We start from the raw sequence: 15370 nt of genomic DNA on the forward strand, positions 1-15370 counted from the left end.
GCTCCCACACGGGGGTCTGATGTGACTGCCCCTCCTGGCGCTTCTGTGACCTCCTTTCTCCACCTGTAAATTCAGGACATGCTGCCCGTCTTCTCATCCCCTGTGGCTCTCGGTGCCTGGCTGGCGGCTCCATGGCCACTTTGTAAACGGCTGCTGGACCAAGAACAAACTCTGGCCAGACGTGGCAGTGTTTTCTCACGCCCAGAAGAGGGCACCATTGCCCAAGCAGCCCTGGGGCCAGGAGGTGAGCTGGGGCCTTTCTGGATTAGCGAGTCCTCTTCTCATTGAGGCTCTGTGAGGTGGCACTGTTCTGTCCCCCAGGGCCAGCCCACGACTGCCGAGCAGGATGCAGACACACAGGGCCTTCAGCATCATCGGTTCTGCGGCTGCTTCACAGAGGATGGTGCTTCAGGACCCACACATGTGCGCAGACGACACACATGCCAGCGCGACTCCACAGAAACCAAACAAGACTTGGCAGATTATTAGAGCATGGGCTCCTCCCGACCCCGTGCTGAGGAAACCATGCCATGGGAAACCACACATGCACGTGTACACAGAAATGCACACGCCTGTGTGCACAGGCCTGCACGCACACACCCATGCACAGTGCACACGTGTACACATGTGCATACACCTACACACACGTGTGTATACATACACCTGCACACAGACAACCATGCACAGTGCACATGGGTATACATGTGCATACACCTGCACACATATGTGTGCATACATACACCTGTACACAACCACGAGCAGTGCACACGTATACATGTGCATACACCTGCACACACACACGTGTATACACACACCTACATGCACATGTGCACACAGGACACACTACACGGGGCCAGGAGCTGGTCTGAGGAGGGACTCTCCTCCAGATCTCCAGGACTTCCTTCCAGCTCTGAGCTACTTTACTCCACTCTCAGCTCGCTCGTCTTGAGCCCCAGCATGGAGGGGCACACAGGTGGGGGGCCGAGGAGGCAGTGTGGGGGCTTTGGGAGCACAGGGAGAAGAGGTCCAGAGGCGAGGAGAAAGGACGAGGGAGTGACCGTGGAGGAGCATCGACACGAGCCTGGCTTACGGGGGCTCTCATCCTACCTCTGCTCCTGCGCCCAGCAGGGTCGGCCGCTTGAAACAGCAAATACAGGGGTGCCCGTTCAATTGGAATTTCTGATAAATGTTGATTTTTCAGTCTATGTGTATCCCATGCAATACTTGGGACGTGCTTTTTTAAAAAAATTATTCGTTGTCTATCTGGAATTCAGATTGAACTGGGCGTCCCGTATTTTATCTGGCGGAGGCTGGCAGAGACCTGCGTGGGGCCTTGCTGGCTCCCAGTCATGGGCTGTCAGAAGCCCCTCGCAGAGTGGGGTGAGCACCTGCACCTCAGCCAGAGGCCGGCTCCTCCTCCTCGGAAGTGAGAGGGTGGAGAGTCCCCTCAGGGCTGCACCAGCCTGGGCAGGGGTGTACTGGCCTGGGGCCTGCTGTCAGGCTGCTCCTGGATTCCAAGCACATTAGGGACTCAACGGGGAGAGAAGAAATCTCCACATCAAACAGCCCTGCCAACGCTGTTGGAGCCGGGTGGCCAGGCACCTGCTGGGCCGGGCAGGCCCCTCCCTCCCTCCTGATCGGAATTCCCCTGGAGCCCTGCCTGGCTCTGGAACACCTTGCAGGGATGATGGTGCCTCCTTGTCTTGGCAGCCTGCAGCCCCTGGAGCCCCTGACAGCTTCCCTCAAGGGTGGCTCCCGGTAATGAATGGGTTAGTTTCTGGGCCAGGAGGGTTGGGTTCTGGCTTTGGTGGAGCAAAGAATTAAGGTCTGGGAGTGCCGGGGGCGTTGAGGGGAGCCGTGCACTGGCCAGGGGAAGGCAGGCTGCACCCAAGGGCCCTGGGGGTGTGCTGCCATCCTCACTGTGGGTGTTGGCTAAGGTGGGGGGGGAGGTCCCATCCTGGGAGGCTGGGGGTGTGGCATGCTCCCCGGCCAACTTCTGGGTGCCCCTTGAGCTCTCCCTGAGTTGGCAGCTCCTCCAGACCTGCTCCGCGGATGCTCAAGTCCCTTAGTCAGCCCTCCGGATCAGTGGGTTCGCATCATTGGATTTAACCGACCGCAGACTGGTCCTCCCCCAGGCTGCCTGGGCCCCTACCGGGTCCCCCCTCACAGCACGAAGAGGAGTCACAGGAGAAAGCTCCTCACCCTCGTGAGCACCTGCAGGGCTGAGCTGGCCCCTCCCAGGGTCACCCGGGCAGTGCTGACCACTGAGGAGCTCCTATAGAGAGTGGTCTGAACCCAACTCTTGCCTCTTCCTTCTCACTTGTGTCTGGACATTTACATCCGTGGTGGAGCCTAAGCTTCCGACAGGCCCACAGCTTCACCCCCTGCGCGGCCCCGAAGAGCTGCGGAAAATTCTGGCCAGCGCCTCTGCCCGTCCCCCGCCTGCCCCCACTCGTGCCTCCTCCGGGCTTCACTGACCCTCTCCTTCGAGCCCCCTGGGCACTCAGCGGCCCTCCTGCCCCACAGCTCCCGCTGCTCCTGGTCCTCACTTCGTCAGCCCTGCCTCCCAGGCAACAAACCCAGAGTCTTCCCTCCCCCGCAGTACCTGTCCCCTCCCCTGGGCCCCTCATTCTGGGTCTACGTTTGATGACGGTGACCACAGACTCCATAGCCAGTCCCTCGGGGAGCAGAACTCCCAGGAGCTGGATCTCCCACGGATGGAGCCTGTTCCTTCCTGGACACACCCGGCTCGGGCCTCCTTTGGTCTAAGATGGTGAGGCCACATTGCTGGAGCCTTGGTCCCTGCCACCTGGAGAAAGTTCTAGAATTCCTGGGGAGAGGTGGGGAGACCTAGAGGGTAGGGCAGGGTGGGCAGCCAGCCTCCCACTCACATGTGGGCTGCAAACCCAGCGTGGCCGGGCCTTCCTGTGAGCTGAACTCATCCCCGGCCCCGGGCCCTGCCTCACCCTCCCAGCGCGGTCTGTGTGCACAGCTCTGCAGCCACTCGCCCGCACCCGGCGCCTGCTGAGCCCTCTAGAAAGGCTGTCTGCAAGGTTGGCCCCTCTCCACACACGCATGCTTTCAAAGCGCCCGGCCTCTCCTGCCTCAAAGCTCAGGGTCATGAAAGATGCTGCAAACCCTCAAACCAACAGTAAACACATTAAGGCATCTCCAGGACCTACAGGGCTTAAACCCAAGATGAAAAACACTGGCAGAACATGGAGGTGGAATTGTGTGGGTTTTGAGGAACTGATGAGGTGTGAAGAGATGTGGCTTGTGAGAGAAGGCAGCCTTCAGGCAGGGTGCAAAGGGGTGTGAGCGACAGCAGCGCCCCAGGCAGGTCGCCTGTAGCCCCCAGAGTTCCGGCTCCTGGGACAGTGCTGCCTGAGGGGCTGGAGAGGTGCTCCCTCATGGTCGTCTTTCTGGATGTTTCTTTCAGGTCAATGTCACACCCTTTGGCCTGCTCTCCTTTGGGTCATCTAGCCCAGACAGGCCTTGGTCTTGGCTCCACTGGCCCCATTCTGTCCCTCTGCGCCGGCCTCGCTGCTGAGGACACCCACTGTGTCCAGGGCCCATGGCCAGGCGGGGCGCAGATGGGAGCCCCTCTCAGGTGCCGCCTGAAGACGCAGAGTGGCCGCCACCTTCCAGGCAGGCTTGTCTCCCGCTATAGTGTCGCCCAGGATGGAGTCCTGTAACCACACTCTGAGAACTCCTCTACCTGCCTTCCAGCTGAGACCCTGGGGGCGTCTGCTCCGCAAAGCTCAGTGTCTCATCCTGATCTCCTCTGGATGAAGAGCCGGCAGTCTGTCACAGGGACGAGCCACATGTGGGCAAGAAGAGGAGACACCATGACTCGAGTAAGGGACACATCCAGGGAGTCCTTCAGTCACAGACCAGACTCCGGACTCCATCTCGATGGCACAGGCCTGGAGGAGGGACCTCGGATGGATGCAAGGACATCTGCAGATGACTGGCTGCTCCATTTACCACATATGTCCCAGCCAGGTCCCCTCGCTCCCCAGCCTCAGCTTTCTCATCTGGGAAATGGGTCTGAGACGGAATCACGAGCCTGCTGAGCACGTGCAGCCACAGACCTCCCTCTAAAAATCTCTGTAAATGGCAGAAAGGCTTTTCAAAAAGGGAAACGAGAAAGGTTGCCATCCGTGGACATTCCAGGGGTTCTGGAATGGGGCTGTCAGGGATGGAGAAAACCATGTCCCCAGCGCAGGGGTGGGCCCCCGCCACTGGGTCTTGCTTATTTGGGAGCAGCAGCCTGACGGAGCTGACGATAGAGCTGCCCCTGCCTGGGCTCCTGGTGGATAGCTTTGGCATCCTCTCTTCACGCCCGCCTGTAGGGTCTAGGACCAAGATAGGGGCTTGCTTCACATGGGGACCCTGCGTGCCGCCTAAGGTTGCTTTTCAACGAGTTCCTAATTGCTTCTTCCTAAACCCCTCCCTCCCTCTGCTTTCCCTTCTGGGGGAGGAACATCCCCAACCCTGCATGTACTGACGTCTCCCGGCTCCTCACGGGGCCTGCCCTTCCCTGAGCCCTCTCTCCTGCTCTGCGGACGGCGTGTCCTCAGTGCCCTCTTGGGTTCCACGGTGTCTGTTCACCTGCAGTCAGCGCATTCTCCGTGTCCTCAAGTGGTCCAGCCCACGTGTGTCCAAGGAGTCCTCCTCTTTTCCCATAATCCTCCCTCCGGGGCCCTGACACGCTTTTGCATCTCCCATCTACCTGATGGAGGGCTCCCAGGGCCCCACAGAGGTCTGCTCTCCCGCCCCCCCGGCTTGTCCGTTAGATACTTAGAAACAATCACCCCGAATCTTCTTTCAGAACAAAATCTTCAGTTCCTGCGGTTGTCACTCGTGCGATATGTTTCAAATCTCTTCCAGATTCTGGTTGCCTCCTTGAACACTCCCCAGTGTGCCAGGCTCTGGATGTGCGAGCACCTGAAACCCCCTCCTCGGGCTGGGAACACTCGCTGGAGGGCTGCCCACCATCCCATTGGCTTTCTGGACACCCATTGACCCTGATGACACATGCGATTAATTTAGAGCCCATGGGGTTTCCACAGGAACTGCCGTCAGCCTGTGGCTTGCACCGCCTGCCAGGCCTCCACATGGCCCTTTTGCTGCTGCCCGATGCCACTGTCCTCGCTTGTCGAGACCTTCTTGGGAATCCTGATTTTACCTCCCTTAGGTTTGCCTGGCCCGCCACCAGCCCCAAGATGCTTTTGCGTCTCCAATCTCACAGGCCTGGGGTCTAACTCCCGTCAGAGATTCCGTCACCTGATAGGCAGACCCCAGACCAGCCCATTGCTGAACGCTCTTCAAATCAGTCATTGCTCACCCAAGCACGTTGGTACCCAACCCAAGACGGCCGTGTGGTTTTCTGGAGTCTGAGCATCCGTAAGGTGCTCCAGCGATGAGGAATACAATGCAGGGAACTGGCGTTTGAGAAAGACACTGCCCAACGCCGACCGGTCGACGGCATCACACCACCTGGGTTCCGATCCCCACTCTGCCGGGAGCAGCCTCCTAAGCTCTGAGCCTCTGCTTCCCTGTGTGGAAGGGGACTCGTGGCCAAGCTGACCTCACGGGGTGGCTGGGAGGACTGAGTGGGTCAAGCTCTTTGCACGGCCGCTTTACGTGGCCATTGTTCAGCAAGCAAGCACCGCTGTCACGGCTCACCTCCCGGGACCGTTAGGAAGGAGAATGGCTGCCGAGAATGACACCCCACCCCAGCCACTCTCCTCCCCTATGGCGCCCATCTATGGGAACAGCACCCTGGACCCTCAGGAAATGGATGGGCAGCCAGCCCCTGCCCGGATGGCCCTTGATGGGCAAGTGTCCCAACCTAGCGCTGTGCTTCCCTTCACAGCTCTTGTCACACTAACCAGGACACGTGCAGTTCATGGGGCTGCCAGCACTGCCCCATCCTAACAAATGCTTCTCGCTGCCTCGACTCAAAGGTCTCACCCGCCAGCCCATGGCAACGGGAAGCAGCTACGGACCCTCCAGGTCTGAAGGGAAAGTAAAATGTGCCAGTCCTCTCCCCCGCCATGTGGCCAGGTCAGAGGTGAGCAGCCCAGCTGCCCCAGGGGAGGAGCCCAAGGCCCACACGAAGCCGGGTCAGACCACAGGGCCTGGCCAGGCGCAAGGAGGCCTGCCTGAGCACCTGGTGCTGCCAGGAAAGCTCCAGGCCAGAGGAGGGGCAGAGCCATGGCACCCCCTCATTTCAGGGATCCTCGGGCTGTATTTGGGGTAACAGAGGCTATATTTGGGGCAACCTGGGCTCGGCCTGAGCCTTATACAGGGGGAGGCGCCCAGGTGAGGAGAGTCTGGGGTGGAGGGTCCCGAGCTGGACGCTGGTCCTGGCTCATTGGGTCCCCAGGTCCCGTGTCACCTGTCTCCAGCAGCTGCACCGCAGACACCAGGCAGTGGTGCCGGATCTGACGCGAGGCGGGGCGGCGAACACAGAGCTCACGTCCGGCTCCTCACCTGGAAAGACTGAAAGAGCTGGAAGGAGCCGACGAGCCAGACGTACAGGTGGGAGAGCACCTTGGTGGATGTGCCGTTGAAGGCATTGGCGACCGCCAGGAAGGAGTAGGGCCCCACAGTGAAGAACTCCCAGTCGTAGGCGCCAGAGGTGGCGATGGTCTGGTTGGTCTCGAAGAGGCGGGTCCTTGGGTTCCACTTGTAGATGACGCTGTTGATGTTGTGGTTGTCACCTGGAAGCCAAGAGGCTGTGTTCAGGGAGGAAGCAGGCTTCCACAGCCTTGTAGCGGCTTTGGCGGAACCCTGGCCCACCCTGGGCCCTGCCCCGGGGCCTCTGTGGCCTGTTTGGTCCAGCCAAGCCTGACAGGGCAGCACTCAGGTCATGGCCCTGCTCATCCCTGCACTCTCCTCCACCCTCCCCACTCCCCCAGTGATGACCCCAGCCTCACCTCTCACATTGCCCAGCATCCCCTTTGCTCTCCCCCTGTGGAGCCCAGGGAGGGCTGGGCCAGACGTGCCCCGCAGGGCCAGCAGCCACTCAGACCCCGTCCGCCCCTTGAGTTACAGACTGGCTCACTGCGGTCACTCAGGGCAGTCACTGGCCAAGAAACCAGGTATCCGAGCCCCTCCCAGGCCTGTCTTTCCCGCCCACCCACGCATCACACACAGTTTGTGTCCAGATCTGATGAGCCTGTTCTGGGAGAAATAAGTTCCTGCATCCTTCTAGCCACCCTCCTAGTATGGCCATCCACACCAGCACCCTCTCCCTAACTCTGGGCCTGCTGCCAAATACCATCGCGTCTCTTTCAGCCAGACCCCTCCCAAGGGGAGGTCAGTTAGTTGGTTAGTTTCAAAGGAGGCAGTCTGTGCTGGGCAGGTCCCCATACAGACTGCGGGTCTGTCTTCCTACCTGGACAGGTGAGCAGGTGCTCAGGTGTGTTCACCCTTGGACTCCACTGTCAGATGGCCAAGGCCGAGGAATTGGACCGGGTGTGGTTTACCGTTATTTTATTTTATTTTTTTTTAAAGATTGGCACCTGAGCTAACAACTGTTGCCAATCTTTTTTTTTTTTTTCCTGCTTTATCTTCCCAACCCCCTGTACATAGTTGTATATCTTAGTTGCAGGTCCTTCTAGTTGTGGGATGTGGGACGCCGCCTCAACGTGGCCTGACGAGCGGTGCCATGTCCACGCCCAGGATCCGAACCCTGGGCTGCCGCAGCGGAGCGCGCAAACTTAACCACTCAGCCACGGAGCCAGCCCCTTATCGTTATTGATGAAAAAGAACCCTCAGGCGAGTCATGCCCAGCCCCGGGATGGTTTCCTTTCGGGTCAAAGGCCACAGCCCCTACCTTCCCTATGGTTGGCCACAGCAAGGAAGTGCTCCCCAGCCACCTGGAAGGCCTCCCAGTCGCGGGCGCTGTGGGTGGGGACCCTCTGGTACGGCGTGAACCTCAGTTTTCTCTGGCTCCATTTGTAAATGACGGAGAACTCCTGACCCTTTTCATTCGGTTCAAAGTTGGCCACGGCCAGGAAGATCTGAAAGAGAGGACCCGGGACGCTCGGTTCTCGTGATCGGTGTGAGCGGTCAGGCGCTAACGGCTCCTGAACATCAGCGTCTCTGTCCAAATGGCCGTTACCGACGGCCTCGGGGTGGCCCGGGAGCCCCTCACTGTCCCCGGATCTGCTGATTATGTTTAAGACCCTTCAGTGTGTCCATATTCCCCAGCCCTTTACTTCCATTTCTATCTCCCAAACTCAGGAAAAGCTCTATGCACAAAAACGGTCTTCATCACCTGGAGGAGCGGAAAGTCTTAACGCCCTGCTCTCCGCAGGAACCAGGTGTTTGTTCCGCAGCCGAGTACAACCGGGAATGCCCTGCATGTGACGTGACCAGGAGGCAAGATCGCTCGCCTGTGTGGTTATAACGGGAGCCAGAGCTTGGCAGGTAGGATGCGCATGCTGTGCCTGGAAGTGAGTGAGCCCAAAGTGAACCCTGCATCTGCCTGGGCGATGGGACAGAAGGTTTTGCCCCTTGTTTTTCTAACTTTCCCACCTTTTCTTTGACAAAAAGTTTTTATAATGAAAAAATAGAAAGTTTTAAAATGACATCAATTGAAAAACCAGAGAGCTGGTCATTCCTTCCCCACATTGGATTGGAGCATGGCGGGACCCTGGCGGCTGCAAGTGGCGGGAGAGCCGAGCTGTGTCTGTCTGGATCACTCACCCACCACCAGTGGGAGCTGAGGTGAGGGCGGCCAAGGTGCGGGCAGGGCTGTGCTCGGCACACACGTGCTGGTGAGTGAGGGATTTGGGGCGCAGGCAGGGGAAGGCGCCTTAGGACACTGTCATCTACCCCTGGATTTAGAGAGGCAGCTGAGCGTCTGACTTTGAAAGCCATTTAGAAGCTGAATAAGGCTTTTGAAACCAAGAGGAATACTTTCCCCCTAGAATCTATGTATGGAGCCCCAGTCTTCGGACTCTGGGTTTTTCCAAGATAAAAAAGATCGAGGAAGTCACCAAATGCACACTTGCCCTTTTCCCAATGGTGAAATGTCTCCAGGACTGAGCTTGGTGCGTGCGGATGTTCTGGTACGAGGCGAACTTCCCGTCGGTCCATTTGTAGATGGCAGAGGTGGTCTTCCGATTGGCAGTTGCTACAAAGAGCCCGGCCTCAGGGATGACAAAGACCTCGATGCCCAGTGTCTCCGAGTTGGTGAACAGGCTCTGATGCTCTTCCACATAGTCCAGTTTTTCTTCGGCTTGTGACAGAAATATTGAGACTGGTTAACGCTCCCCAGAATGGAAGCCTGGATGGACCGTCCTGGGAGCAGGACCCCAGGGAGCATTAGCGATGGGCGTCGCTTTCACAAAGGGCGAGTCACTCAGAGCTCGGTTCCTCACTCACGGAGAGGTCGGTCAGAGGAGGCTGTTGGCTCCTGCATGGGTTTAGGATCTAGAGAGCCCCCAGTGATACAGATCGGATGGAATGGCTATGTTGGGTCCTTATTAGATGTTTCTCACACCCGTTGCTTCTATCAAAGGTTGTGCCCTAAAGTGAACTAGAGTCGAGTCAAGAGCTCGCCGCCGGACCAGCTGGAGGCAGTTCCCATTTCCTGCGGACAGCCCACCCAGAGCATCCGCAGCAGCCTCCACTCGCCCTTCCCATGAACAGGACTGGGCTGCTGAAAGGGCTTGCTGGGAACAGTACCACTCTGAGAGGAACACTCAGGCACCACCGCACAGAATCTGTGATCAGAGCTGGCAGACAGGGAGTGAGGAGGCCGGCAGGGCCTACAAGGGAGGCCAGCCCCCACGAGGAGACCCGTGCTCTTCCCCAGCCTGGGACCATGTGAGAGAGGACGAGCCCTACCTGCCCCCGGGTCCCGCCCAGGATGGGGGTCGTTTGCCATTCCTAAGTCAGGCTGGCTCAGAGAAGAGCCCCTAAACCCCAGAGCCTGGGGCCACGACCACCCTGCCCGCCTCACCTGCTAACACAGAGACCCACTCGCTGCCCACGCACAAGTACAGCCCCCTCCTGCTGGCGTCAAACCAGAACTGGGCATCCTCCAATTTGGTACATGGAGGTCGGGATCCCAGTGTCACCTTCATGTCGGTTTCTGGGGAGAGACAAGGAAGATGAGTATCCAGTGGGGACGTGCTCCCTGGAGGGAGACGGGTCAGGAGATGGACCCTGCCCAGGCGGTCCTGCCTTGCCTTTGCCTGCTGGACTGCGAGGAACCACTCAGTGGTCTTAACCGAGGTCTCAGGGAGGCAGGTGAGACCAGGAGAGCACGTGGCTGCCCCGGGGCATCTGCGCAGCAGGAGGCTGTGGTGCTCCCTGCACGTCCGCCTCCCTACCACTCCAGAAGGCAGCATGTCTTCCCTTGGGTCCTTAGCTTCTGAAAATCCTTAGGATCAAGGTGTGGCCTTGCTCCCATCTCATGTCTATTACTTACTGGCACAAGTTAATTTAAACTTCCGTTTTGCTTGGTTTTGTGGCATTCTGACCCCATCACTTCTTGTAATTCTGCCTCCATCTCAGGTCAAGCTCATACATCCTAATGCTGCTACTTGGCCACAGTACAGCGACATCCACGCTGCGGCCGGGTCGCGACAGCCAGGCTGTGACACTGAGCACGTCCTTCACCTCTCGTTGTGCCCAGCAGAGGCCTGGGGTCCAACTCCTGCCCCTGTGAGTCTCCTTCCAGTTACAGCGGAGCCCCGTGTCTCTGAGAATTTGGAAGCACCATTCCAGGACTAGATTGTGAGGGGCGGACGTGCTGGAGAGGGGGCTCCCTGAGCTTGCGAAGCAAGGACTGCGAGGCTCAGCGGGTCGGCTGTCTCCCCACCTTGCTGAGTGGTGAGGGTGGGGGACGTGGTTTAAATAAACAGTCAACACGGTAACTTTGCATTGGGAAGATGCAAACACAGACTAGAGAAAGCAAAGCCAGGGACCGTCCGGGCTGGGGAGGGTACGGAAAATAGAAATGTACCTCCTGAAGGTCGGGGAGCCAGGACTGAGGTTTGGAAACCTATCGGAGAGGGATGGGGAGAAAGGGCCCCAAATGCTGCTTTAGGGGCAAAACAGGCAGCAGGTGGGAGTGAGAGGCTCAAGGGAAGGAAGTCTAGGTCAGCGAACTCCCGGGGTTCCAGGCAGAATGAGCGGCCCATCAAAGGCACTGTCCGGACGGGGGCTGGACGGCCGCTGTGGAAGCCCTCCAGAGGAAGGGCACATGACGCTGGTGTGTCTGACCCCCTGGTCTGCCTCCCCTGGGCCCGGCTGCATTAACCCCAAGCGTTCCCTTTGTCCATGTAACAGCTGCCCTCCTGTCCCTGTGCCCGGGAGAGGGTGGGAAGTGACAGGGCGCTTGGGACACCACTCGCGTGGGGGAGCGGGTGGCTGTGGCCTACTAACCATAGGGATATCTTAGCACCTCATTCTCTTCTGGCTTCCCTGTGAAACCCCGCAGGATGCGGGGGATGGACAGCAAGGCGAACTCGGCGTTCCTGCAGGGGCACAGCCTGGGTGTGGCATCCGAGCCAGGCAGCAGGACCAGCTGCCTCAGCAGGCCCTGCAGAGAGAGGCACAGCACCTTCAGACCCGCGCTGCTAGAGGGGCTGGGGACCGCTGGGCTCAGCCTGTGCAGACCCCGAGGGAGGGGTGCGAATGGGGGAGGGGCATCCAACCTCCTCTAGAGCATGGAGAGAAGAGGCTGCATATGGTTATGGGAGGGCATTGGGAGCAATGGTGGAGGTCTGTACACCATTCTAAGGTAATTAAACCACAGAAGGGAGTTTTCCTGCGGACTAACCCAGAGTAACCAGCTACAGTGCTCATCCATTTGTTATCCGTCCATTCATATATCCATCCTTACGTCCATCTACTCAACCGTTCACCATCCATCCACCCACCCACCCACCCACCTACCCATCCACCCATCCATCCATCCGTCCACCCACCTATGCATCCACCCATGCACCCACCTACCCATCTACTCAACCACCCATCCATCCATCCATCCATCCAAGCACGCCATCAATAAATATTCACAGAACCCCTACAATGCCTCTGGCATGGTTCTAGCACTGGAGACAGCAGGAAACAAAATCCCCCACTGTGATGGAAGGAGGTCCACCTCCCCCCTCTCACCCCACATTCCAGAGGAAAGACAGACAATGAGGAAACACACAGCTGGTCTGCAGGTGGTCAGGGCTATGGAGAAAAGACACCCAGAGGAGGGGCTGGGCGGGCTGGGTGTGGGGTCACCTTCTCAGAGTGGTGGGGAAGCCTCCATGGTGAGAGGACAGGACAGGGCCCAGAGCGTAGGGGTAAGCCGAGGTAGCAGTGGGGATGAGTGTGCCCGGAGGAGAGAACAGTGAGTGCAAAGGCCCTGTGGTGGGCGTCTGCATGGCATGTGGGGCTCCACTGTGCCCTCATGTTCACCATTTCCATTTAGCACACACAACAATCTGATGAATCACAGCATCAGGTCGTAGCGACAGACCTGTGGTGACAGCCCCCCATGAGCACAGGTGTTGAGAGGGCCAGGCTGGCGGCCCCCTCCATACCTACCGTGAACAGGCCTTTGGTCCTCCTCCGGCTGCCGATGAAGAACCGGGCTCCTTGCATGGATAGGGTGGCCGGGAAGGGCACGTCAGCCACTCTGAAAACATTGGAGGAGGGTTTTAGGGCCATGGGAGAGCAGGATGGCTGCCCGTTTATGTAGAAAAGGGCAGGGACGGACCAGTGTCCAGGGGCGGCCGTGGCAGAGTGCACAGGCTGGGCGGCTGAAACAAGAGAAACGTGTTCTCCGGTAGTCCTGGGGCCAGCATTCCAAAGTCAAGGTGCAGGCAGGGCCGCACTCCCCCTGGAGGCTCTGAGAAGACCCTCCCTTTCTCTCCCAACTCTGGGGGCTCCGGCGTTCCCGCCTCGTGTCAGCATCACCCCGCTCTATGCCCCGTCGTCGCACGGCTTCTCCTCTGTGCCCCTTCTCCTCTCCTCATAAGGACACCAGTGTCCGGATCAGGGCCCACAGTGTGACCTCAGCTTAACCTGATCACAGCTGCAAAGACCTCGTGTCCCGTCACAGGTTCTGGTGGGTGTGAACTGGGGGGACGCTCTTCACCCCAGGACACAGGTCTTCGGCAAAAGCGTGTGCCGAGAGGTGTGCTGTGGCTCTTCTCTGTCTCACAGGAGCCTTTAGTGGCTCCTACCTGCACGGGGTGCCTGGCATGCCTGCCCTCCACCGAGCCCGGTAGGGGACAGATGGTGTCAGGGCAGGACAGGATTCGCCTTGACGGTGACCCGGGAACCTCTGGAATTCACAGCTGGAGGCAGGTCTGGATGTGCAGGTGCATGTGGGGACAGGGAGAAGGTGGGTGCCCTGCTGGAGGGGACAGTGTGGCCAGAGCCTCTGGGGTGGAAAAGCCAGGCACAGGCTTTCTCCTGGCTGCGTAGGCCCTCTCAGGCCACCATGCCACATCCTCTTGTAGAAGCACCTGCTCCTTCCAATCTTTGCCGTCTGGCTGTAGCTGGCCGTGCCAAGGTCAGCTCCTGACCGCTGTTCCAGAGTGTCCTGTGCTCTGAGCACAGCTCCCCGGCCTCCTGAGTCCTGGTGTGTGCCCTCCATGATGCCTAGGAGGCCTCTGATGTCTGGCCTCGGGGCCTACGTTCCTCCTTGGCCACCATCAGCTCCAGCCCCAGCTCCTCGTCCCCCACCCACTTGGCCTCCTGCATCCGCCCCATCCCAGGGCTGTCCTCACTGCTGGCTCTCTGAGAAGTCATCCCCCGCCCCCATACACGCCCCGATGAATTTGGGGACATGGTGGGGGAGGGCTGTGATAAAGACGTGTTTAAACAAAGTATATAAATGTTAAGTATTCTTTTTATTATGGAATAAGTTACATAATAACAAAGCAGAATAAGAGTCTGCCTTTGAAATTAATGTTTGGAATAATGATAGATTCAACATAAACTGGACCATTTGTGATTAAAAAGAAAGAATCGCCAGCCCCACTCGGCAAGGATGGGAGCTGAGGGCTGACATGGGTCACCATCCACTGGCCGGGCTGCAGGGACTCACCGTTCCCTAGTCCAGCCGACTGGCTTCCAGGCCATGGGAATCAGGCAACCATGAGGACCAGATATGAACTCGGGCTTCGAGTGCCTGGGGTCACATCAAAGCTACTAGGGACTATTCTGCACGGTTATTTAGGGTTTTAGTGATGATTTACTGGCTCATCCCAGAGGAGGAAAGCAAGTCGTAGGTTAAATGATCGCGTTGAGAGTCAAAGCAAGCACCGGGTCTTGATCCAGGCTGCAGCCACAGGTTGGATCTGGCGCCTGTGGGCTTTACAACCCCTACGGCCTTTTGCTGATGGTAACAACACTCTTCTCCTGGTCGAGTCCGCTTCACCCAGCCTGGACTCCGGCCCAGGCCTCAGCTTCCTCTAGATGCCCTCCTCCAGCATTCGCCCCTGCCCCACCCGGGCCTTGCTGGGGGCAGGGTTGACCCCAGGTCCTGACGATGGCCCTGGCGCCCCCGCCTCAGCGGGTGGTTCCTAATGATTGTTTCTCCACCAGCCTGACCCCGCGCCGGGGGGTGCTGGGCTGTGCCCCCAGACCGGGTTCACACGGCACCACGAGAGCTGCACCTGGCCCGGCCACTCTGGACCCCTCTTGTCGGGCAGCACACACACATTCGACCCTCTCCGGGCGTCCTGGTACCTACACGTCCACGGGGAGGCCGCAGTCCATGGTGAGGGAGAAGGATCCTTCAGACACGGCCAAGACCAGCGTGTGCCACTGGCTGTCCATCAGTGTCGGACTGCGGAAAGACACGCGGGTCTGCCAGGCGCCGGCCGAGTCCTCGCGGAGGAACAGGAAGTGCAGCTGGGTGGGCGAGTAGCGCAGGCCGAGCAGCAGCGCATCCCGGTCCTCTGCCACCACCGCGAGCAGGTACTCGTTCTTCTGCAAGAGAGGACGCGGGCGGGGGGTGAGGGGGGCAGGGGAGGATGGGTGGAGGAGGACGGGCAGGGGAGGACCGGCAGGGAAAGACAGCCAGGGGAGGGCGGGGCTCCCGGCTGCAGGATTTCCTGCAGCACCCACGGTCTGTGATCAAACCAAATGCACCACTCGCACCTGTGAGCATGGCTACTGTCAGAAAAACAGAACATAGCAGGTGCTGGCGAGGATGTGGAGAAATTGGAGCCCTTGTGCACTGCTGGTGCAACACAATGGTTCTTCTGTTATAGAAAACACTATGGCAGCCCCTCAAAAAATCTATACTGAATTACCATATGACGCAGCAATTCTACTTGTGCGGACGTACCCAAAGGACTGAAAGCAGGATCCCAAGGGCATAGTCATG

At 58.8% G+C, this 15370-nt stretch overlaps 1 protein-coding gene across 2 annotated transcripts in view; it reads right to left on the reverse strand.

Moving 5' to 3' along the window:
* The window catches only part of TSPEAR (thrombospondin type laminin G domain and EAR repeats), a 178884-nt gene that overhangs the window by 10424 nt on the left and 153090 nt on the right, over window positions 1-15370 (reverse strand). For both annotated transcript variants that reach the window (XM_070597830.1, XM_070597831.1), the window contains exons 3-9: window positions 14732-14970; window positions 12574-12664; window positions 11416-11572; window positions 9986-10117; window positions 9033-9259; window positions 7850-8036; window positions 6502-6731 (exon numbers count right to left, since the gene is read on the reverse strand). In XM_070597830.1, coding sequence (XP_070453931.1) covers window positions 6502-6731; window positions 7850-8036; window positions 9033-9259; window positions 9986-10117; window positions 11416-11572; window positions 12574-12664; window positions 14732-14970 — 1263 coding nt within the window. The remainder of the gene's footprint in view (window positions 1-6501; window positions 6732-7849; window positions 8037-9032; window positions 9260-9985; window positions 10118-11415; window positions 11573-12573; window positions 12665-14731; window positions 14971-15370) is intronic.

Source organism: Equus przewalskii, chromosome 27 (genome assembly GCF_037783145.1).
Source record: "Equus przewalskii isolate Varuska chromosome 27, EquPr2, whole genome shotgun sequence".
NCBI classification, from domain to species: domain Eukaryota; kingdom Metazoa; phylum Chordata; class Mammalia; order Perissodactyla; family Equidae; genus Equus; species Equus przewalskii.